The sequence below is a fragment of the Castor canadensis genome, chromosome 11 (assembly GCF_047511655.1).
Source record: "Castor canadensis chromosome 11, mCasCan1.hap1v2, whole genome shotgun sequence".
NCBI lineage: Eukaryota > Metazoa > Chordata > Mammalia > Rodentia > Castoridae > Castor > Castor canadensis.
This window is the reverse complement of record NC_133396.1, coordinates 106314233-106337477: the sequence shown is the minus strand read 5'-3', so window position 1 is coordinate 106337477 and position 23245 is coordinate 106314233. Positions and strand designations below refer to the sequence as shown.

Sequence of the window (23245 nt, the reverse complement as noted above, 5' to 3'; positions counted from 1 at the left end):
CCTACCCCCCAAGTTGGTGCTTTTGCTATGATTGGGGTCAGAGGATGCCTCTGTGGCCTATATACTTTAGGAAGGCCTCTAAAGTTAGTGGGCTTCGGTAAGAAAGTGGTCCAATTAAGACTCACAAATAAAAGCTACAACATTTACTGAGCACTTACTATATGCCAGGCTCTATGCCAAACACTGCTTTATATCATTAACCTCCAGAAAAACTCAACAAGGAGATGGATTATTAGCTCCACCTTGGCTCAATTGCTGAACTCTCTAAGACACAGTTTCCTTCCTCATTCAAAGAACATTTATTGAGTGCCTATGATGGGCCAGACACCATTCTAGAAAGTGAGAATATGAACAAACCAATAACATTGTTTTTGAGGCAGAGCCATGCTATGTAGCTCAGTCCTCCAACTTGAGATCCTCCTGCCTCCGCCTCCTTTGTGCTGGGATTTCAGGTGTGTACCACCATGTTCAGCAAATTAAATACATTCTTGCCCTCATGGAATTTATAGTCTTATGGAAGATAAGGCATGAAGTTTGTATCAGAGAATAGTACTTCACAGAAAAGCAAAGCAGGGCTAAAGAGTATTGCAAGTACTCTTGTTCTATGAAATGGGCTTTTTGTGTCGATTAAATAAGAATATGTTTACAACATTTAGCACAGAGCTTGGCCACAGTGTGCCCCAATGTATGGTCACTTTATTAAGTTACTATTGCTCCCCCAAGAAATCGTAGTTTGAAATGTTCTTTTCCTCTCATCAACTCAACTTCTAACAAAAGAAAATTGCAACAGAACATGTGTCTGTTCTCTGAGCTCTTGGCCACAGTATCCGAGGTTAAGGGCTTGTTCTGGCCACCTCCCTGCCAAGGCAACATTGCTTGGTATTACAGAGGGCCTATGGGTTGCAGGAGGATGGCAGGAGTGTGAAGGGGATGAAAAGAGACACTTCTTGGGCACCTTATACCCCCAGGTGCCCTGGGGAGTCCTGAGAGAGAAATTCCAGGAACCCCACTGGTGTACCCCCAAGAGAAATCATTAGTGTGCCCAATATGCTGTCAGGAACCCTTCTCAGGGAACAGTGTTCTATCTAGAGGTTGGAGAGGGCAAGGGATGAAAGCTAGATCAGCTTGGAGGGTATGACCTTCATAACCTCAAGAAGTCACACAGGCTGGGAGATGACAAACAACACTATGGGAGAGCCCATGGGCCAGCCCTGTCTCCACACACTTGACTGGAAGCGTCCATTTTACCCAGGACTGGAGAAGGGGGCTGTTCCCCCTTTCCCATCTGCTAACCCCACTCTTCCCTCATCATCACCCCCACAGACTTCCTACTGACTTCCTGAGGCTGCCCTCTCTTTCATCACCTTGCTTACACCTCCTCGCCTTCCTTCCTCCTTCTATTCCACACTCCCTGCCTCACCCAGAGGGAGGGGGGCTCCACCCCCATGGCTGGCAGGAAATTGGGATGGGAAGAGAGAGGCAGAGAGGAGATATATTTCTGTGGTTCAAAGTTGGAGTTTGAAGCTCTTGCCATAGCAACCTGGTAATGAATGGTGGTTAATTTCATAATACTGTAAATGTGATACTTAGCTAGAGTTAAACCGCCTCTTCTCTTCAGCAGGCCTGGGACCCTAAACCACTGAGTCAAGTTCCAAAGAACTGATGGCCCTGGAGAACCCATAGGTTGTGACTGGAGAGCTGCTGCCAGCCTGAGAATGAACCAGATCCTAGACAGGGTCCGACTAACTGCACACAGCTTGGGCGTATGCATCCTTGTCCCTCTCTGGGCCGGATGCTGTCTCTGGACCTTCTCATCCCCACGGATGCTTTCAGCTTCAATGCACTGTGTTTCTGTGACTGTGTTAAAGAAACTGTTGTTAAAGAAACACTGTGCCCAATCTGTCTGGGACAGAGTTTTGTGGGGATGTAATTTGAAGTCCTCTTCTGCAGTGAATTAGCATTCCTATAACTGCTTGATTGATCATCTAATGAACTTTACAGAAATAAAGTCTTGTTCTGGGAATCCACATGGGCCCGACCACCTGCAGGTCAGCTGTCTAGAGTGCTTTAGTCAGACTTCTACATCTGGCAGAACAAAGAATCCCATTATTTTCTCCTATAAAATACCCCTACTAAGAGTAAATCATTAAATTAGCCTGCTGAAAAAATATTTTTCTAGCAAGATTATGATAAAACTTTGACATATGCTCATAGTTCAGGTTTTCTTTAGCACTATGCAGTAGCTGTGGGGGCTACTAAGGGTTTTGAGCAGGGTAGTGGTATGTTCAGAGCTAAATCGAGTCTAAGGAGATCCACTGAGAAGGAAAGTGCAGGATGAGCAGAGTAAGGGAGGTCCAAATGAGGAGAGAAGGTGGCAAGCTCTTTGATGGCCTGTAAGAGGCCATTGTGTATGAACAGCCAAGACCAGGTAGAATTAACCTTGGAAGCTACTCAGCCCGCTGTGGGGTCCAAGATACAGAGGAATCAGAGCTGGTGCTAGGTCTTTGGGCCTAGACGCTGGACGGACAGTGATATTGTTAGTGGATCAGGGAAGTGAGGAGAAATAAGTGGTTTAGGGAAGTTGGGAGTTTGGTTTTATTCATTGATTTCATGGGAAGTATTTGGATGTGGTTTGGGAAGGAAGGAACCCTTCGGCAAGGAGAAGAAGGGGCAACCCTGAAGTTGTTGTGCACAGTTATCCAATTGGCTGGAGGGTTTGCCTGCTGGTCTGAGTAGGGAGTAGGCATGGTACACAGAGCATCTCCTGCCCATGGCACCTCTGAAGCTAAGTGTGTCCATGGCAGCCCACCTCGCCATGCTCTCTGAGGGTAGTCAATCACCAGAGGTGAAGTCTGAGGGCAAAGACCACCTCTTAACCATCTCGCTGTCCCTAGAGACAACTAGGGAACCTTCTCTGTGATGGGTGTGCTTGTTATATAAAACAGAAAGATGGCAAACATGGAGCACTGGGTGAGAGAACAGATGAAGCTCTGGGACCATCTCTACAATCTCTCTGTGCGTCTCTTACTTCTATATTATCTAGTAGCCCAGAGGTTAGTAATAAGTTATAATTATAGAATAACAATGGCAGTGACACTGCAAAGTCAGTGTGGGAAGATCTGATCCCATTAAATACAGAAATGACATTGCCACCCGGGTTGACAAGTTATACAAGTGGAAGAAGACAAGCCCCCGGATTCAGGAAAACCAGAAGTGAGCTCTTTCCCTGTGCTATCAGACCATACCCTTCCTCACAATTAGCCAAAAGAAAATAGTGCTGGCTGGAATGCTGGAATGGGCTGAAGCAAACTGGGTAGGATGAATTAACAATAGAACAATCAGTGTGTTTTTATGACTCATAGGCTACAACTCCTTTTTTTTTCTTTTTGCTTAGATGTTTGAAGAATTAAGGTTGTACATACTTCCAAGGGATTGCTTTTAGCTGTCCAACCTACTAATTGTCCACTCCTAAGAGGTTTGCAAGATATCACAGTCAGTTTCTTCCACAATGATCTTTCTCTGAGAATCCACTGAGATCTTATGAATGGACTGAGCTTAACATCTTTCTGACATCCTAGCTGGACACAGGGACCATATGGAGAAGACAGAGGATAGGTCAGGCCCCTTAAAAGAAGAAAGGTGGGCTTTTCTAGTGGGCAGGTCAAAATGAACTCAAACCAGAGCAGATGAGGGTGGAATCCAGCTTCATTTCAATCAAGGTTGTGTGACAGAACCTTGGAAGTTCCAATGGTGCCAGCTTGGAGAATCTTGTTTCTGTAAGAGCCATCCCTTTTGTGTTGTTTATTTCTCCAAGCAAACATATTAAACATTAAAGGCACATTTCAACAGATTTAAGTGTTCTCAGAAAAGTGAGATGTTATTCGATTAAGAAGGTACCTTGCATTCATGGACGAGTAATAAATATGTGTGGATTTGATTTTCAATCCTACTTTTCAAAAAATAAGTGGACTTGAAGAGGATTTTAGAGAATTATTTTTGAAAGACTGAAATTAGCAACCACAACCTCATCTCCTTCTACAATTACATTGCAGAAAAAAATTGTTTATTTTCCTGGCGTATGAAGGAACTGGCTTTCCTTTGCTTTATTTTCCTCTAGTGCCTGATTTACTGGGTGAAAAATGGAGAGGACAAAGGAATAACATGAAATACTGAGTATATTCTTGGCTTTAAAAAGCAAACCAGAATAAACAGAGATTGTTAATGTTTCTGTTCTTGGTAAACAACTTTTGAGAAGGTTTTGGAGGCAAAAATCTCTCAACCCCTCACTCAGACAAAATATTTCAAACCAGTGAAACTTCACTAAATTGTCTTGGGGAAATAAATGCAAGTGTGTTTGCATTTACATGGTCCAATAACTTTTGAAATTTCCTCCATGTCAAGCATGGCTTTAACATTCATATTAGAGGGGCTGAACAAGAGGGGTCTGGTTTTAGGGTGAGACCTTGAGACCTGGTAGGGTACAGTGTTGATTACAGCCATTTTTTTTTTTATGGTATTGAGATTTTAACTCAGGGATTTGCAAAGCAAAGCAAATCTGACCCACACCTCCAGTTCATTTTGGTCTGGTTATTTTGGAGATGGGGTCCCATGAACTATTTGCCTGGGCTGGTCTTAAAACTCGATTTTCCCAATCTCAGTCTCCCAAGTAGCTAAGATTACAGGTGTGAACTAGTGGTGCTCAGAGATTGCTGCCATCTTAATGCTTCAAATCATGTTTTCTTTTGTATAGCTGGGAGCCCAGAGTCATGATGTACCTAGTACAACATTTGTATATCAACAATACAGGAATATTTACCCATACCCATTCCTTTTCACATCTGTGGCAGCTCTTTAAAGAACCCAATAAATGTAATCAAACACCAAACAATCAAACAGCATAAATAATTCTGCTGAGAAACCAGAGAGGCCTTGGCAAGTGCACAGTTTCCCACCGCCTTCCTGGAGAGCTTGCTCACTACTCTCTGCCATTCTCTCTCTCTCTCTCTTTTTGTTCTCCCTTCCTGCCTTTGTCTCTATTTCTAACACATTTTTACTGCTTTGCAACATTAATCATGGAATATTTTCTCTAGCTTTCAAAAGCCCCAGTGGAAATGTGGGGTTGTTCATGGATCCCTTACCTCACCTGAGTCCTGAATGAGACAGAGGTATGCGGGAAGCCGAGACCCTTACTCTGGGCTTTGGTTCTCTGTCTCGGGAAGAAGAGAGTCTTGCCGAAAATCAGATTCCTGACCTGTTCAGGCTGTCATTCTAAAGAATCTTCCATAAAAGTGATAATTAAACAAACAGCTCCTGCCTAGCTCATTTGGCCTGCTGTATCCTGGAAGGCTCATTGCTGTCTCTTCTAAATGAGTCTTTTCTTCTCTGATAATTCACTGGGGTGTCAGATTTTTAGCAGCTAAATGATCTTCCTCTTCCTGCATGTTTCAGTTGTTCATCCTCCTTAACCACTTTCTTAAGGGTACAAGTGAGAAGCATTATCCAGAAAACTCCAAAGGGGAAAGCTGGTTGATGACATTTTGATGAACAACATTTAGGAATGTGGGTTCTATTGGAATGATCACTCTAAATGATTTTTTAAAAAGGATTAGCATTAGACATATTTCCAGTATAGTTTTAAGACTCTTCTGTCCTTCCTAATAAGAATCATGAAAATATTTGAGCATAAACAAAATTGTTGTATCATGCTGGGTGATTTATTGGGCACCATTAGGCGAGGGGGTGGGTTACAACACTGTACGCTATTGATCTAATTATCAGGAAAATTATTTGGTTGCCTGAACCATGCACAGTGATTTAATGGAAGACAGGAGCCTGGTGTGTTACGATGTTTTGTTCATTACATTGAAGCTGTTGGCCTGAGCCTGGGGCTCCCTAACCCATGCCATGTGATGAGTTTCTTTCTGGTTGGCTTCTGCTTTGGTTGTAAATCCCTCACTGCAACCCTCCCCTCAAAGACATGGATGTGGCATCTTACCCGTTTGGTGAGCTGAGTGTCCATCATGAAGTTGTGAACATGCTTCTCTGCTTTGGTAAGTTCCAGCTTTCGGGCCACCACGGCCACCACAAGGGCAGTACAGCCTGCTCCCTGTAGGAGGACATCAAGAGGACCAAAGGAGAGAGAGTAGCACATCATTAAGAGACAAGGCACAAGACTCAGCCTGCCCTTGCCTACTGTGGGCAGTTCCTAGGAGTGACATGGAGACTTGAGCTCTCTGGTGGTTAAGACAAGTCACAAAGCCTGTCAAAACCTCTTGGGTGGAGGGATGGGATGTTGCTCAGGGGTAGGCACTTCGCCTAGCATGCCCTGGATTTAATCCTTAGCACTGTAAAAAAGAAAACCTATTGGGACCCCAACATCCCCACACAAGAAAGGGTCTGCAATGCCTCTTGGCTTGAGCTCCATAGTTGGCCTTTGGGAGATGGAGACTTCATAGAGTTAGCCAGTTCTTAATGCTGGGTGGGGCTGAGACTTTGGGGAATTAAATCATTGGACAATCACAAGACTCCCGCCAGGCTGCATAGTACAGCAGGAGACAGAGGGTTTGGCACACATAGGCCCTCTCTGCCTCATGTACGTCCCAAGCCCATGGCCATCTCCAACCCAGCAGGCCCACGAGGAAAGAAGGCCCTGCATGACTGCAGTATGGACACAAAGTCTGCCAGCAATTAAATGTTTTCCTGGAAATAATCAAATGAAGAGGAAATACATTCTCCCCAGACACTAGTGGGCACTTGGTGATGGTACTAGCTCCACAGCTGGGTCTTTCCACATGAAGGTCTAGACTGTGACTCAGCACAAGGGATCACTCTGCTTTCACCAGGAGGCTCATGAATTCTCCATCATGCTGAGATTTTTAAAGATGACAGCACTTCTGCCTAAAAGCAAACCTATAGAAGACTCTCAGCCTTTTCCAGAATAACATTCCTAGACTGCTCAGGTAGGTCCCTGAGGCAGGAGAACACTGAAGAGGGTAAACAAAGAGGAAGGGCTACTTTCTCTCCTCTAATCCTTTGGGTGCACACTTGTCTGCCTGGGGGTGGGGGGTGGGGCGGTAAGCAAGGAAAGGACAGTGGCATCTTCCAACCTTCTCTAAGTGGATTTGTGAAGCCTCTTTTCAGTGTTGTTCAGCTGGCCTGAGTGCACTGGGAGGCGGGGAGATCACTCTCTCTGGTTCTCCTGTGTGCGGTGGAAGTCAGCCCTGTCCTTGGCAAAAGAGGGCTCTCCTCAGGGACCACTGCCTTCCCCCTGCACATGGGGACTGCCTTGACCTTCACTTTTGGAAACAGATGGTGACCTCATCAAAGCCCAATGCTGTGGTCCTCCCAAAGCAAACAGTAGCTACCATTTTAACAGTAAGCAAAGCTCAATTTTAGCAGTTTGAGGTCCCCGGATTGAAGGAATCCATCCACAACATTTTTGGCTTATCAAGGCTCACAACGTGGGAGAAATGGACAAGAATACCCTCTAAAGGTCCTATAATCTACAGCAGATTGGGAGGGATGCAATGGGTATATCAATCCCCTACTCTCCACTATCCCTTTCTCTCTTTTCCCAGGCTGACAAAGGCCGGCCTGGATGAACTTCTGGCAAGGTTGTTGTTGATTACTCTTTCTTCTCTTTCTCCACAAGGGTCCCATGAACACATTGGGTGTTGCTTGGTACATTTGTTCAACCACCCATTCTGAGTCCAGTGAAGTACAAAGCACTGAGTCTGTGTGAACTTTCCTTTTCTGACCTCATTTTCCTCTTTTGTTTGGGCACGGCTGTGTTTTCTTGGCATCTGTGACTTGCAGGAGACTCTGTGTCCAATTTTCAGAGGATATAGGCAGTTGGACAGCTTGATCTGTAGCTGTAATCAATTTAGCCAGACCTCCAAAAGCAAAAAATAGCTTAAAAGAAGCTGTCCTGGAGGGAGCATGTGGACTTCCCTTTCCCTACAACCAGACACAGTATCATCCCTCTCTTTCATAATGGAGGGCCAAGATTATTTTGAGCTGAAAGTCCAAAGAGAAGGCTATATCAGAGTGTCAAAAATGGGACCATTAGATGGAAAGGATTCTCCCCAGGCTCTGTTCTCCCTCATCTCCCTAGGTCCAGACAAAACTCCATTTAAATCATCCCTGAAAGCTGTGGATGCAGCAGCTGAAGAGGGGGGTCACCCTGCTCCCCATGCCTCCTGAGAACTTCATCAAAACAATTAGTCACCCACCATCCCAAATTTCCAATGTTTAAATGGAGTCCCTGTGGTTCCAGCCATGGCCCACAGCCTCTCTGGTTGAATGTAGGGGGCTTCTAATTAGAAGCTAAAGTGTTTTAAAGAACTATATTGTATGAGGATGATCCCATACGGAGGCAGGAAGGTGGACCAGGTCCTGTTTCGATTTCTTTCAACCTAAAGCTGTCAAGACTCTTTCATAGATATTACTCTGGAGGACGCTGTCTTCTTAACCCCTAATTCCATCGTGAATAGATAGTAGTGTATATTGTCAACTTTATTTTTCTTTTAGATAACCCATTGTCTGGCTTTAATTCGGGAGGTCATCAATAATGCCTAACCCGGTGAATTCCATTTAAGATTTGGGGGTCAGATGTCAGCAACCTTCAGAAAGCAGTGGGCAGCGCACTGAGATCCAGGCTGCTGGTCCTCTCCAGATTGTGTGAAGGGGACAGTGGGAGGAGAGAAGGGGAGACAAAGAGATGAGAAGAGAAAATAAGGGAAGGAAGGAAAGGGAAAGGAAGATGAAGAGATGAGATGAGAAGAGCAAGGGAAGAGAAGGGAAGGAAGAGAAGAGGGAGAGATAGAGAATGAGGCAGGGATGAAGTTGTGCCTACAACTTCTGATCCTAAACAAGGGTCAGAAGATAGAAGGAGAAAATGAGGAAGCTGCAGAATAAGAAGAAAAATAAAGGATGGGTTGATGGGCATGAGAGAGAGAGAGAGAGGAAGGAAAAACAAGGAACCTAAAACCTGAGTCAGAAAGACGGCAGGTAGACAGAAGGGGCATGTGAGAAGACAGGGTGGGACAGGAAAGGTAAGCAGCTGCTGGTGTGACTTCCATGGGGTCAGATTGGGGAACAAATCCATGACTCAGCCTGTTGTCTTCAGATGTGCCAAGTGTGAATCATGGTGGACACCAACTGGTTTCCTGGGGCTGCTCTGCCCAACTATGGTTCCCACAGTGGTGGGGATTGGGGAAAAGCAGTGTCTACCTCCAATAAGGTCAAACTTTCCAAGGTTCACGGGTGGGTGGGGGCATAGAGTGAGTAGGGAAAGGGTGTCTGGGAAGGGTGAACATGCCTAAGTCATTGACAGATTTGGACTCAAGTCTGGACCCTGACTCCTCCACACCAGTCCTCCCACTTCTTGTTTCCAAGAAACAGTTCCAGCTGGAAAATCTTAGAAGCTGGAAAAACAAGCATCCCAAGGGGAAAAGTATGAGGTGTTCTTAACTAAAGAAGCATAAAATAAAATAAAACATAAATGAAAGTGACAAATGCAGGAGGGAAGCGTGGAGGGTTTACAGTTGGATTCTGTTGTTGCAACAGATTCCACATAACAACTAAAATAACATCAACTGGTTTGAAACCAAGGTGTTTTGGGAGAGGCACATCTAAAACCGATATTAAGCAGATGTCTTGTTGAGCCCTCACAGTGCTCCTCCCCAAATGATTCAACTTGTGCCACCTTTTACTTCATCACCACTATTCTTTTGCAGCTCAAAGAAGCATTGCTCATGAGGCCTTTAGGGAAAAGTTCAGCAGCCAGTGGACAACCTGGGAGCTTTGCCTATTTGTCAGTGAATCATGAAGGGTCCACACAGTTCACCCAGCTATGGAAAGTGGCACTATTGAAACAGTCACCACCAAGCAGACTTGGGGACCCCAAGAATCTCCCAGGTGCCTGTAGAACCAAAAGGCCAAAGTTTCTTTGTCATTTCTGGTTCTGAGTACTTACGATGGACAGTTTTCCCTCTCTTACAGTGTATTGTACCCTGAACATTCCTTATGAACAGACACTGGACTTTGGTGTATCTGAGATAGTGGGTGAACTCTCTCAAACACTCCAGGTCTGGTGCCAGTAATGTCAAATTGTCCAGGCAATTATATACCCTGCCTAATGGTTGATAATTACACCATCACAGGGACTGCCAAGAGAAAACAATGATTAAGATCATTTACAGCCGGCACATGCAAATCCTTCTTTTCCCTTCCCCAGCAGGCCTTGACTTAGCCTTCGTGGTGTCCATGGTAACCAAAAAGGAAGCCCTACCTTTAGTCAAGGCACTTGCAATAATAATCTGGAGATTTACAGTGTGTGTGTGTGTGTGTGTGTGTGTAGGGGGGGAATCCTCAGCAATGTGAACTCCTTGAAAGGAGTGACTCAGCTAGAAAGTCACTTGGATAGAAAAAAGCCACCAGGGATCCAGAGTAAGCAGGACTTTAATTTTAGTAGAAACACTGACAATGAATAAAGGCAACTTCCCTGTGCCTGTGTGCTGAAAAGTGTATATTCATGCAGCAAGGCTTTGTATAAAAGGAGCCAATGAAAGGCCTGGCTATATTTTTAATATGGAAGGTGGGTATTGGTTCCTTCGCCTGTTTGTTCTTTCTACTTTGATCCCACCTCAATCTACAAGGAGCAAACACTCTCCTGGGGACCCATGCAGAAACAGAGGGGGCCGGAAGGCAGAGCAGCCCACTGAAGAGCACTGCCCAGGGGGTCCCACAGGTTCCACTGTACTTTCTTACAGTGGAAGCCAGGGGATGCGGAGTCAAGGAACCAGGGAAACGGTGAGGCACAGGCAGCTTCTTGGATGGGGCACAGCTCCATGCTGAGAGGGAGAATGGCTGGTATTTAAAAATAACAGAGGCTCCCAGCAGGGCCTGTCCATCTATTGGCAGCTAGGCTCTCAGCAGCCCTGCCCAAGAGCTGGTTCCCAGGCACAAAGCCCACGCCCCAGGAGTGGCTCAAAAGGAAAGCTTTGGCCTTCAGGTGGCATTTCATTCCTTTCTGGTAGGAAGATGCTTGCTCTGGTTTCCTGGTGACAGTTGGAGTTATGCCAGACAGACTCCTACTAAATGATGGGAGGTGTTTGTTCCAAAGCTTTCTCTTACCCATGATTTATCCCAGCCCTGGCGCTAAGTCTCTTGTCAGTAACGGCTGTTTCAGGGCTGCCTGCTAATGTGGGCCTGTCCCGGATTTGAGTCAGGAAAGAGGAGAGGGCTGTGTTCTGAGGGCCACTGCCACAGGAGCTCCTCTGCTCCTAGTGGTCCAAGGCTGTCCACCAAGGACAGCCCATGAGGCCATTAGGCTAAGTGGGACAGGGAGCAGCCCCTACCCAGGCTGGCAGTTAACTGGGACCCTCCCTTTTGCAGACAGGAGTCACTGCCCTTAAAGAAAGAGGGTCTGTCTCAACTGAGAAGGAAGACTGAGGTGAGAGGGAGCTCTGAAGGAAGGGTGTTCACAGTAGCAGAATGAGGTGCAGAGGGACGCTGTCCTGTGGAGAGCTGCAGTGGACACCTAGACCCAAGCCCTAAGAATCAATCCACAATCTCGCCCCTGCAGTCACCCCCAGCACCCACTCACCACTTCTACCACCAGGCTGGAAACCTCCCTGTGTGCATTCCTCATTGAGCCCTCCCTCCTCTTCTGAAAAGAGGGTCTCATTGGCTCTGACACTGATCAAAGAGCAGTGCTGCCTGTCCTGCCTGTCCCCAAGTGCAGCAAAGCCATGGAGCCTCCTCCCCAGCTCACAAGCAGGAACTATTGAAGTTGGGGATCCTGCAGACATGGCCGACACTGAGCCCAGGTGTGGCTTTCATTGTTTACCAAGCATTTTTCTGTCAGTCATTTCCTGGGGGCCTCACCACAAGCCAGTGAAGAGGGCAAGGCAAGCCTTCCAGCTTTACTTTAGACTGGAAGGTGCTGAGTTCAACAATGAGTACCATAGTGAGGGGCCAGAGCAGAAGTTCAGATGCTGCCTCTGACTCCCCCTGCCATGTCTGTCCCACACGCTGTGCTACAATGACCATGTGAAGGGCAGGAGTGTGTGCCTCCCAGAGCATGTGTTGCGTCCTGGGGCAAGCAGGGCAGGGCTATAGGCAAGGGGAACACACTGGAAGGAGGCAGCACACCTACTGGGCATCTCGGGATGGAGTTGGTCTTGCCAGTTGCCAGTGTTGGAAAGGACTTGGCACCGAGAGCCCAGCACCCCACTATGCAGGCGTGGAAGCCAAAGCCTGGAAAAGTCAAAACTTGGCCCAGGGCAGTGTGGCCAAAACAGGACCCAAGCCAGTGGCCAACTCTATCCAGGACACAGATCCCTTCAGGCAGTTTCAATGCTCTCTCCTTAGTCCCTACCTCTGTGCATTCCAGCTAAACTCAGCTAAACTTGATCAGAGATGGTGCCAAGGTCTGTGGGACCCAGGGGACAGGAAGGAGGGCAGTAAACCACAAGCCCTGAGGTTTACTGGAGGTGAGTAGAAGGTTGGGGCAGTGACCAGCCTCCCCCAGCCTATTTTGTGGGTAGGTTATGAATAGACCGCTAACTGATGGGAACTAGGACCTTATCCCTATCTCAGCAAAGTAAGCTACAAAGGGGAAACCACTGCAGAACTCATGTTTGCTTTGGGTGTGCAGGGGGATGTGCACATCTGTCAACTGCCCTGCACCCTAACTGGGAAGGCTCCTCTGTGCTTCAGAAAGGGGCTCTGCTCTTGGCAATGTGTTGAGGTCAAGGTCACGGGCAGAAGCGGGTTGGGTACTCACCATGATGCCAGTGAGAAGACAGACACCTTTCCCACAGTATGTGTGGGGCACCATATCCCCGTAACCAATGGAAAGGAATGTGATGGAGATGAGCCACATGGCACCCAGAAAGTTACTAGTTACGTCCTGCTGGTCATGGTACCTGCCAGGGGGAAGACAGGAGTTAGTTGCTGCAGCTGCTGTTACCAAGGGTAGAGGCTATGGACAAACCTAGACAGGTGAAGGAGATATTTTGCTGAGGAGGAGACAGCGGCAATGGTGGCACACACAGATTGCTTTAGGCCACTGAAGGCGCCATGCCTGTGCCCACCCAGGTCCTGCCTGCAGTTCCCCAACCCCCAGCCTCCCACCACGAGCTGGGTTCCACAGGTAAAACGTTTTGTCATGATTCACACTACATTGGAGACATCCTTTTACTGTTGGTAGGATTGCTTTGGATGAAATCATGCAGTAATAAAATTTAAATGTTCTTTTCTGAGCTGACAGTCTCAACATATGTGGAAGTGATCAATCTGAAATCCCAAGCTCTTGAATAGAGGAAATGTAAAAAAAAAAAAAAAAAAAAAAATCACCGAACACAGTGATTTCTAAGAAATTGAATGGACTCCAAGGCTGGAAGCTTCTGTGAGCTGCAGTGTGGGGTGAGGGGGCTCTTTGGGTCTGACTCTACAGGGAGGGGCTCCTGGGGGTACCCATAGAGGTACAGACTCCCCTTCAGACTTGGCAGAAGCTTATGACTGCTCTATTCTGGGTGGAACCAGCTGGAAACCTCACCACCACATCCTCTACCTGGAGGCTCATTCCATTGGATCCCTTCCCCCACCTCTTGGTCTCAGAAGGCGCAGACATTTTCAGAGGGTGAAGTAAACGGAACAGAAGGGGGAGGGTGATGCTCTTGACCCAAACACATAAGAGCTTGTCAGAGAAGGTACCGCCTGTATTGAGTGTGTCCCCTCTATAAATTCAGGCATTCCCAGTGCAATGGTAATGAGAGGTGTCACCTTTGAGAGGTCAGGAGGCCATTTCTCTCATAAATAGGATCAGGGCCCTTTTACAAGAGGCTCAGACAGCAGTCTGCTTCACTTGCCCTCTGTCTTCCACCCTGTGAGAACACACGCTCCTCCCTTTGGGGGAGGCAGTGACAAGGCGCCACCTTGGAAGCAGCCCTCACTAAACACCAAACCTGCTAGTACCTTGGTCTTGGACCTCCAGCCTCCAGAACCCTGAGAAATAACTTTCAGTTCTTTATAAGTTACTTGCTTGTGGTATTCTGCGATAGCGGCAAAAGGAAGACTAAGACAGTGTCCTCAAAGAGCAAGGCTCAGTTCTCCAAATCCAATGCTTGGATTTGGCTTAGGATGGGAAGGGTGTTCCAGCCCCAGGTTTAACAAAAGGGCAGCCAGGACCGACTGAACTAGCGAGGGCAGTCCTTTTTTCAAAATGTTCTCTGAGCGAACATTCTGAATGTTCTCTGAGGGACACACAGTATACTGCATTTTACCCTGTAGAGACACCACTCCTTAAAACCTCCCAGTCAGCCTGTAGCCAGTGGCTCACACTTGTAACCCTAGCTACTCAGGAGAATCACGGTTCAAAACCAGCCCCGGGAAAATAGTTCAAGAGACCCTATCTTGAAAATACCCATCACAAAAAGGTGGAGTGGCCCAAGGTGAAGGCCCTGAGTTCAAGTGCCAGTGCCGCAAAAAACAAAACAAAACAAAACAAAACAAAAAAAACCCACTCAGTTAACTAATTGGAGGTCATTGGATAGGGAAATTGAGCCAGAGCCAGTCTGTTTGGATAGAACAGAGAGCTGTTTAGGAATTCATGTACGTGGCATGCTTGCGACAGGTCTGGTGTCAGGGCCTAAAGTAAGTACTGGCTACCATCATCAGTGTTCACTGTGTCTCACAGTGTCTGGTGGCCCATGAATGATCACCAAGTGCTGCTTCTTTGAGGTGGGAGAGGCAGCTACAGGTGAGGTATGAGAGGCAGCTGCAGATATAGGTATATCTGGAGATGGGTCTGAAGAAGTCAGAAGTACTGCTAGTCAGAAGGGGGGTCAGGCCAGGCATGGTGGCTCCCATCTGTAATCCAAGCTACTTGGGAGGCAGAGACAGGAAGATCGTGGTTTTGAGGCCAATCTGGGCAAAAAGTTAGTGAGACCTATCTCAAAGAACAAGCCAGTGTGGTGATCTACTTTGTAATCCCAGCTATTCTGGAGGTAGAAGCAGGAGGATCATGGTCTGAGGCTTGTCCTAGGAAAAGTATGTATGAGACCCTATCTTAAAAATAACTGAAGCAAAAGGGCTGGGAGCATGGCTCAGGTGATAGAGGTGATAAAACATCTGCCCAACAAACATGAGGCCCTTAGTTCAAACCTCAGTGCCTCCAAAACAAAAAACAAAAAAGAAAAAGAAAGAAGATGGGCAGATGGGCATCTACATGGGGGAACCCCAAGACCAAGAGCACAGCATGAGGGATGTCACTCATTGAGCGCCTGGTGTGATCAGCACTTTGAATACAGCACTCTAATTCTTATACAGTCCTTTGAAGCATTTGCTAGGTTAAGCAGCTGGAAGCACAGAGACATTGAGCGACTTGCCCAAGGACACATGGAAGCAACTGAAGCAAAGCCCATACTCCTTTCACTGCTCTACTTAGCACCAGAGAAGCAGAAGTGACAGGTGTGTTCTTGGGGAATGATGAAATGTCAGTAGGAGGAGGACACCTGGGCTCCCATAGCAGACAAGAAGGTCACTTTGGAGACAGTGTTCAGATGTTGGAGGGCCTGGAATTCTCGGATCACCAATTTGGATTTTCTCTTAGAGGACTTGGAAATGATTCTAAGTTCCTGGGCAGAGGGATGACAAAATGACGCAGCTTGCTGGGAAGAATGATCTGTGGTGAGCAGATGGAACACAGAGGTGGGGGAGTGGGTGGGAGGCAGGTGTGCAAAGCACAGAGGGAGATGACAGGCAGCAGCCCATGGCCCACCTAAGCCCAGCCCTATAGCCATCCAGGCTTGAGTTTGGTTGGGGAACCAGCAATGCCAGGAGGTGGCATTGGCATTGTCGTCACTGTCCACACAAGGGCAGCCTCATCTCTACAGGCTATCCTGGAGATACAAGGACTGGGACTACCCACTGTGACCCCAGAATGGAACCTGCCCCCATCCCAGTGCATCAGCACCATTCCAAGTCTGTCATGACCTCTGATAGGCAACCTCCCACAGTCCTGCTCACCGGCCCTGCCAGGCCCTCAGGCCATGGAGTCTTTCACCCCGCTTGCTGGGAGGATTGGTGGCTGACACTGGCTTTCATGTCCTGTGCTGCAAAATCAGGCATCAGAGTTGGTGACACAGCAAGACACAGTGGTGGTAGAGGGGACACAGAAAGGAGACACAAAGTAGCAGCACATAAACAGAGGTGGCAGAGTCGTGGTGAGGGTCACCAGCTGATGGGGAAATATTTCCTGGAAGAACAAGTCTGAGCCAGGGCCGAGGATACTGAGGACTAGGGAGTGAGCCAGTGGTCCTGAGGATGGCTTGCCTGGGTTCCAGTTCCAGCTCCCCTCTAAGTAGCTCCATGGCTCTGGACCCCTTTGTGGCTCAGTTTCCTTGTTTGCTTATGGAAGGATTCAGTAAAAATAACCCACAAGTAATAGGAGCCAGTGTCAGGGTTTGGCCAGGGGTAAGCACTCACTGCAGGTCAGCGATGGCTGTTGGCATCCGAGAAACAACACACAGAAAAGGCAGGGGCATGAATTTTTGTGTCTAGTGGGGATGGTCCCAACAGAGGGTCATCGTGGGGCATTTATGGGGATGTCCTGAAGTTCAGACTGCAGAACTATTGATGCAGAGACAAAAGAAATCTACTGGAAGTCACTGACAAAGGGACACGAGACTTTTCCAGCAGCTACATGCAAGACTGAGTAGAGAGGTCAGGTCCCAGACAGGGACAAATGCTAGAAGGTCCTCAGGTGCCCATAAGGAAGAGCCTGAATGCCAGACCAGGAGGTCAGGATTTCATGTGTGGCTGGTACACTAGTGTACCTGTCAATGGATTGCTGTACACATTGGTCTCCACAGACCTTTCTTTGCAAAAAATTGCAACCTAGTATCCCCTGCCTGCTTGGCTGCCTTGGGGATCATGACCCTCCTATTTGTGTGAGTAGATTCCAGATGGAGCGAGTAAGAGAGCAAAACAGAATGAAATATAAGGCATTAGAGAATGTCTTTCTTTAAAAGCTGATGTGTGGTTTATTGCTTTTGGGGTACATTTCCTTTATGTTTTTGTGGTCTTCTTTTTCATTCAAACTAAATGAAGTTCCACTGGGGCTAAGTGTGAGTGTGGAGGGGAGAAGCAGATCTTAAGATTGTCACTCACTGACTGTCCAACTTCAATGACCTGAGGCTGAGGTGAATCAGACACACCCCTGGCTCTCTGGTAGCATGGAGCCCTGGTGGCGTGGACCATCGTCATGGAGACAAGACATGCAAGCGACTCACCAGGCAGGAAGTGATGAGCGAGAAAGCCGTGCTGGTGATTCAGGACTGTGGGAGTAGAGAGGAGGGAGAAAGCATTTCTAAACTTATTCACAATTTTACAGTGCTTTGTACATGTCACAAATGCACGTACTAATCTAATGATATTTTTTGCAGTAGAGAATTTTTTTGGGGGAAATATTTCCATGTTTTCCTTTAAGGGCTGAGGAAGAAAAGTTAAAGTTTTTCTTTGAACTCATGAGTAGCTGTTATAGTTATTGAATTTTTTTCAGGGGTGGGCCATAGTTTTCTTTTTTTTCACTTTTTAATATTACAAAATAAACGAGAGCTAGGAAAGACTATTACTGGGCAAAGATGGTAGATAAACATACATGCCTACTTTTGCTTCCTCAAACCTGTTATAATTAAAAGGTTGTTGTTCCTTGCTTTTAAAAATAAGCAAGCAACCAGGAATCCCCAGACATCTGAGGAAAGTCGCTAACATTAATGACATGGACCAAATCAGTCAATTAAAACACAGAAAAGGAGGCTGGATCAATTACAAACCATTTGCAGAGAACAACTCTTGGGGGAAACAGCCTATAATTAACGTTGTATGAGAGAAAAGTAAGACACTGGGCCCAAGAGACAAGAAGGAAATGTCATAAAAATCAAAGAAGCGCCTCCATAGTGGGCTAGAGGAGTAGTTGAGGACATCTCCCAAAAGGCAAAGAACACAGAGAGAATAAAGTGAAAACAAAGTATGAGAAAATAAGTGAATCAGTCTAGCAATTCAAATAATAGTAGTTTCAAAAAGAAAGAAGTGGAAGAAAAGGAGGAAGAGGAGGAGAAAGAGGAAGAAATAACCATTAAAGAAATCATTGAAAAACTTGCCTGGTGAAAACTTCTCTAGAACGGAAGAGCCTAAGTTTCTAAACCAAAGGTCTATGGTCCCCAGCACAGTGGATGAAGGTAGACTCACACCAACACATTAGTGTAGAAATTCCCAACACCAGAGACAAAGGAGAAAATCCAATAGGGCCTGGGAGTGGGGGGAGGGCTAGGAGGAGGACGGAGATGGGGAGGGGGAGGTCAAATACAAGAATCAGAAATTAGAATGATTTTGAACTTTTTCGCTGCAATGCTGTGAAGGCCATAGAATAAAGCCTTCACAATTCTAAAAGAAAATTATATCCAAACCAGAATTCCAAGCTACAGAGGCCAGAATTCTGAGTTACCCCAAGCAATAGTTAAGTCTGAGGGTGGAATAAAGACATTTTAAGGTGCTTAAGGCTCTTAAGGTTTGCCTCCCATGCACCCTCCCTTCAGGCAACCAGTGCAAGGTAGTGTTCACCAAGGCTAAGAGGGAACCAAGGAGGAGGAGGACAAGGGATAGAAGGAGGCCACCCAGCAGAAGAGAGAAGGCCAGAGTGCTGGTACAGGAGCTGGGCCCCAGGCATGGAGGACTACAAGTCCAGACTAGAGCAGATGGGAAGGCTCTGGAGAACAGTCCCAGAAAGACAAGATCAACAGAAAACCTGGTATGCCTGAACTTCCTGAGAAGAGGTTTAGGTGACTGCCAGAGTTTGGAGTTGAATTAGTGATAACTATGTAGAAAACTAAGCAAATGAACAAACACGATAATTAACAGCTCTAGAAGAAATATAAAGTTGTATAGGAAAGGAAAAGTTATCATATTTTACTACAAGGCTCCATAATGAATAGAGTCAAATTAGTGCTGAGTGAGTAGTGTAAACACTGATTACTAATTTAACCAAAATTAGAATATATTTATAAAAGGAGAGCTGAGGGGAAGAAAGCAAGTCAACTCTTCCCTTTCCACGCAGGAAGTGAATAGGCCATGCCTAAGACCAAAGCACCAAAAAGCAGTGTACACACATGTCACATAGAGACATGGAGGTGAGTACTGAAATCAACTAGAGAAAGGATTTTGGTAAATTGGATGCCATCAGAAAAGGGTAAAATAAAAAGAGATGGGAAAGAACAGCAAAACGAGGGCTCGAAAGTCCACGCAGGTGTGCTTTGCTTATGTTCAATATTTTGAACATAAAATGAAAGAAAAAAAAAGAAAATATATGGAATATTTAATTAAGCTAAAAGGCAAAAGAAAATATGCATCCATGAAGCCACCATCCAACCTAACCTGTTGCATCTGCCTGCATGTTCTCACCATTCCTAGTCCCTCTCCTGCCTGCATAAGATCATGATCCTAGATGTCACATTTATTATTCATTTCCTTTTCTTCACAGGATGATTACCTCAACAGTGTATAATTTCATTTTGCCTGTTCCTTTTCTTTGTTTGTTTGCATTTGTTTTGAGACAAGGTCTTGCCGTGTAGCTCAGTCTGGCCTGGAACTTGGGATCGTCCTGCCTCTGGCTCTCAAATGCTAGGATTTCAGATATACACCACTGTACCTGGTTCATTTTACCGGTTTCTGAATTCATAAAAAAAAAAAAAATGACATCACAGTGTAAGAGCATGGCAGGCAACCAGTATTCCCTCCTGCCTGAGGTGTTCACACGCCTTTGTAATCCTTCCCTTTTGAAGGTGGCTGAACCTAGTCATTTGTTCTAATAGAATGTGTCAGATGTGATGGACTTCCACTTCAGAACTTAGGTTGTGATAAGGTTGTGGCTTCTGTTTGGGAGATCGCTCACTTGCTCTCTTTTGGGTTGCTTCTCCTGTGAGAGACTGTTGCCACGTCTTAAAGTGAGCGAGGGGAGAGGCCCACATGGCAAGGGACCACAGTCTGCCAGTACCACATGAGGGAGCTGAAAGCAGACACTCTCTAAGTCAAGCAAAGAGACCCAAAAGAGGGGAGAGAAGGCTCTGGCCAACAGCCTGTCTGTCATCTCCTGAGAGACCCAAGGTACCTGCTTAAGCAGCTAAGCTTGGGGCCATCTGTTATGGACCAGTAGGTAACAAACACAATGAATTCTTCTTTAAGAGTCTCTCCAGGGGGCACACCTAAGAGCAGGTTGGATGACTTATAAGGTATGCACACATATGACATCATTAGAAAAACACCAAGCTGTCTTCCAAGATGTCAGTGCCAAGGAGGGTTCCACCAGCAGTGGCTTAGTGTTGACAGAGTGTTGCTCCAGAGCCTCATCAACTTTTTTTTTCTTGTGGTACTGGGGATGGAGCCTGGCGCTTCCTGCTTGCTAGGCAGGCGCTCTACCACTTGAGCCCCACCACCAGCTCTCCTCATCAACATTTGCCATCATCTGACTTGAAATTTTGCCAAACTAGTGAGTAGACTGGTATCTCGCCATGCTTTGATTTTGCATTTCCATGATAAAAGTTAAGTGTCCTTTCATATGTTTGTCACGGTGTTTTCTTTTCAATGGAGTGTCTTTCACAACTTTGCCCCTTTTTCTATTTTGTTTTTGGCTTTTCCTTATTAATTCTAAGAAAATATTTGTTTCTAGATAACAAGAACTTTGTCAGTTTATGTGTTAGAAATATCTTCTTTCAAGTTATACCATATATATATATATATATATATATATATATATATATATATATATATATATATACTTTTTTTTTTTGGAAGTACTGGGGTTTGAATTCAAGGCCTCACAATTGCACTCTATCACTTGAAGCATCCACCAACCCTCTTTTTGCTTTAGTTATTTTTCAGATAAGTTCTCATGCTTTTTGCCAGGGCTGGCCTCAAACCATGATCCTCCAACCTTTACCTCCCGAGTAGCTGGGATTACAGATGTGTACCATTATGCTTGGCTCTTTATAGTATTTTTGATACATACAAGTTTTATATTTTACTATAGTTGAATTTATCTTTTATTTATAATTAGTGCCTTATATAATTTTTATAATCTTTCTCACTGGAGATCATCATACTGAGTGAGATAAGCCAAGTTAAAAAGCCAAATAGTTCATGTTTTCACTCATATATAAAGTCTAGACCTAAAATGAGGATGATAATAATAATATAATAATATTATTCTTAATGGGACATGAGTGTGAAAAGGGGGACTATCTGGGGGATAAGCAGGAGGGAGAAGGGGAAAAGAGAGGGGACTAGCGGGTGAAGAGGATCAAAGTACATTACTTACATGTGTGTGGGGATAGCATGAGGGAACCCACCAAATACTATTTGGAAAGGTGGGGAGAAGGACAGGTTGACAGAATATAAAAGAGGGGTGAACTTGTTCAAAAAACACTGTACACATCTAGGGTATTATCACAATAAAACCCCCTTGTACCGTTAATGTATGATAGCATTTTTTTTGGGGTGGGACCGGGATTTGAACTCAGGGCCTTGAACTTGCTAGGCATTGATCTGGTTATTTTGGAGAAGGGGGTCTCATGAACTATTTGTCCAGGCTGGCCTCAAACCTCAATTCTCCTACTCTTAGCCTCCCAAGTAGACAGGATTATAGGAGAATAAAAAATTTTTGAAAAAAAATTAAAAGAAAAAGAAAAGAGACATCCTTCATCACACAAAATTATGAGACTTTCTCCTCCACTTTAAACATGCTAGTGTACAATCATAATCCCAATACTTGGGAAGATTGTGAGTTCAAGGTCAGTCTGAGCTACATTAAAAAAATGTATTTCTCATTTAAGTCTTTAATGAGAGGCTGTCTGCAACACTCTTGTAGTATGATGTCATTTTTTCTGAAGTTCAGTAATCTGGAATTGATTTTGTGTGTGGTGTGAGGTAAAGGTGCAATTTCATTTTTCATAGGGTAAACAACGACCCCAGCTCCACTTACTGTGTCCTCTTCCTCCCCTCCTCCCACTTTCGACTGAGCCTCTGCCTCACATGTGCTTCCCCATTCTGTTCCATTGACTCGTTAACTTTGAAGTTATGCAATAGTCCTCTTTGTAGCCTTTTCTGGGTACCTTCTCAGGACCTAACACATAATAGGTGCTCACTAAATATCCATGGAATTAATATGGCTTTTGACTGCTGTTCCTGTGCCTCTGTGAGAGCGAAGCTTGCTTCAGTAACTCATTGAAGCATGTTAAAATGACATCACCTATTCTCTTTGGCAGATTAACTTTTGTCACAGTGCCTGCCAAATTCTTTGGGCTGGGATTTGGTTCTCACTGTTAATAAGAATTCAGCTTCTTGACACTAGCTATGATCTGTTATAGCAATAGGGTGGCAAAAACTAAGCCCAAGTGAAGTGACTTCATTTCTTCCATTTTTTCCAAAGGAGTCTGGGTACTTTTGTAAACTAGGCTTTTAAAGACTCTTTTCGCCTGGATCTAAGTGATGTGATGGCTTGGCCATTTGTCCCGGGCCTGGTTTGTTGTTTGGAACTTTGCAGGAATCAAGCAAGGCCTTCTGCAGAACTTGCTCTGAAGGATGCGTGGCCCTCAGTCCTCAGCTTGTGGACATCTGACTCACACAGCCAGACCCTGCACACTGAGCTGGAGGCCCTCTGCTTGCTGCTAAGTTCTCCACAGAAGAACCCAACACATGTACCGGACTTGACTCCTTGGTGACCTTTGATCCTTTTGGTGCCTCTCTCCTCAGAACACTGCCCATCCTTTGGTGTCTTTGGTGGCTTGCTCTCCTGGTTTTTCTCTTTGACCACACCTTTTGGCTTCTTTCTCTGGCTTCCTCTTCAATGTTGTAGTGCTCCACACTTGCCTATGCACACACTACTCTTGATTCTGTCATGCCTGCCACTGTCCTCACTGACCCCTTCTAACTGACCCTTCAAGACCCCACTCAAATCCTCCTGACCTGCCCAGCTGAAGTGAGCTCTGCCTCTAACCCTCACACCACATGGCATCTGCATTGCTAACTGCAGTCCACACACCTCCGGGTAGGAGTCTTCCCGGCTGTCTGGTGTCAAGATGAGGCCCAGGCTCCAAGGCCAGACCATCTCTATTTGAATCAGATTTTGCCCTTTGGTATCTGCATGACCTTGTCCTCAGTTTGCCTACCTGCAAAGGGGGATATG

The 23245-nt window shown here is 45.8% G+C and overlaps 1 protein-coding gene and 1 long non-coding RNA gene across 2 annotated transcripts in view; one reads left to right on the top strand and one right to left on the bottom strand.

The window, feature by feature from the left end:
• LOC141413910 (uncharacterized) overlaps positions 1–4325 on the top strand; it is a 54457-nt gene extending 50132 nt beyond the window's left edge. Inside the window, exon 3 of the long non-coding RNA XR_012438926.1 lies at positions 1622–4325. This is a non-coding gene — a long non-coding RNA (uncharacterized lncRNA). The remainder of the gene's footprint in view (positions 1–1621) is intronic.
• Positions 1–23245, bottom strand: part of Kcnn3 (potassium calcium-activated channel subfamily N member 3) — a 157527-nt gene that overhangs the window by 17830 nt on the left and 116452 nt on the right. Inside the window, exons 4-5 of the mRNA XM_020166218.2 lie at positions 12791–12932; positions 5996–6106 (exon numbers count right to left, since the gene is read on the bottom strand). Of these exons, the coding sequence (XP_020021807.1) occupies positions 5996–6106; positions 12791–12932 (253 nt within the window). The remainder of the gene's footprint in view (positions 1–5995; positions 6107–12790; positions 12933–23245) is intronic.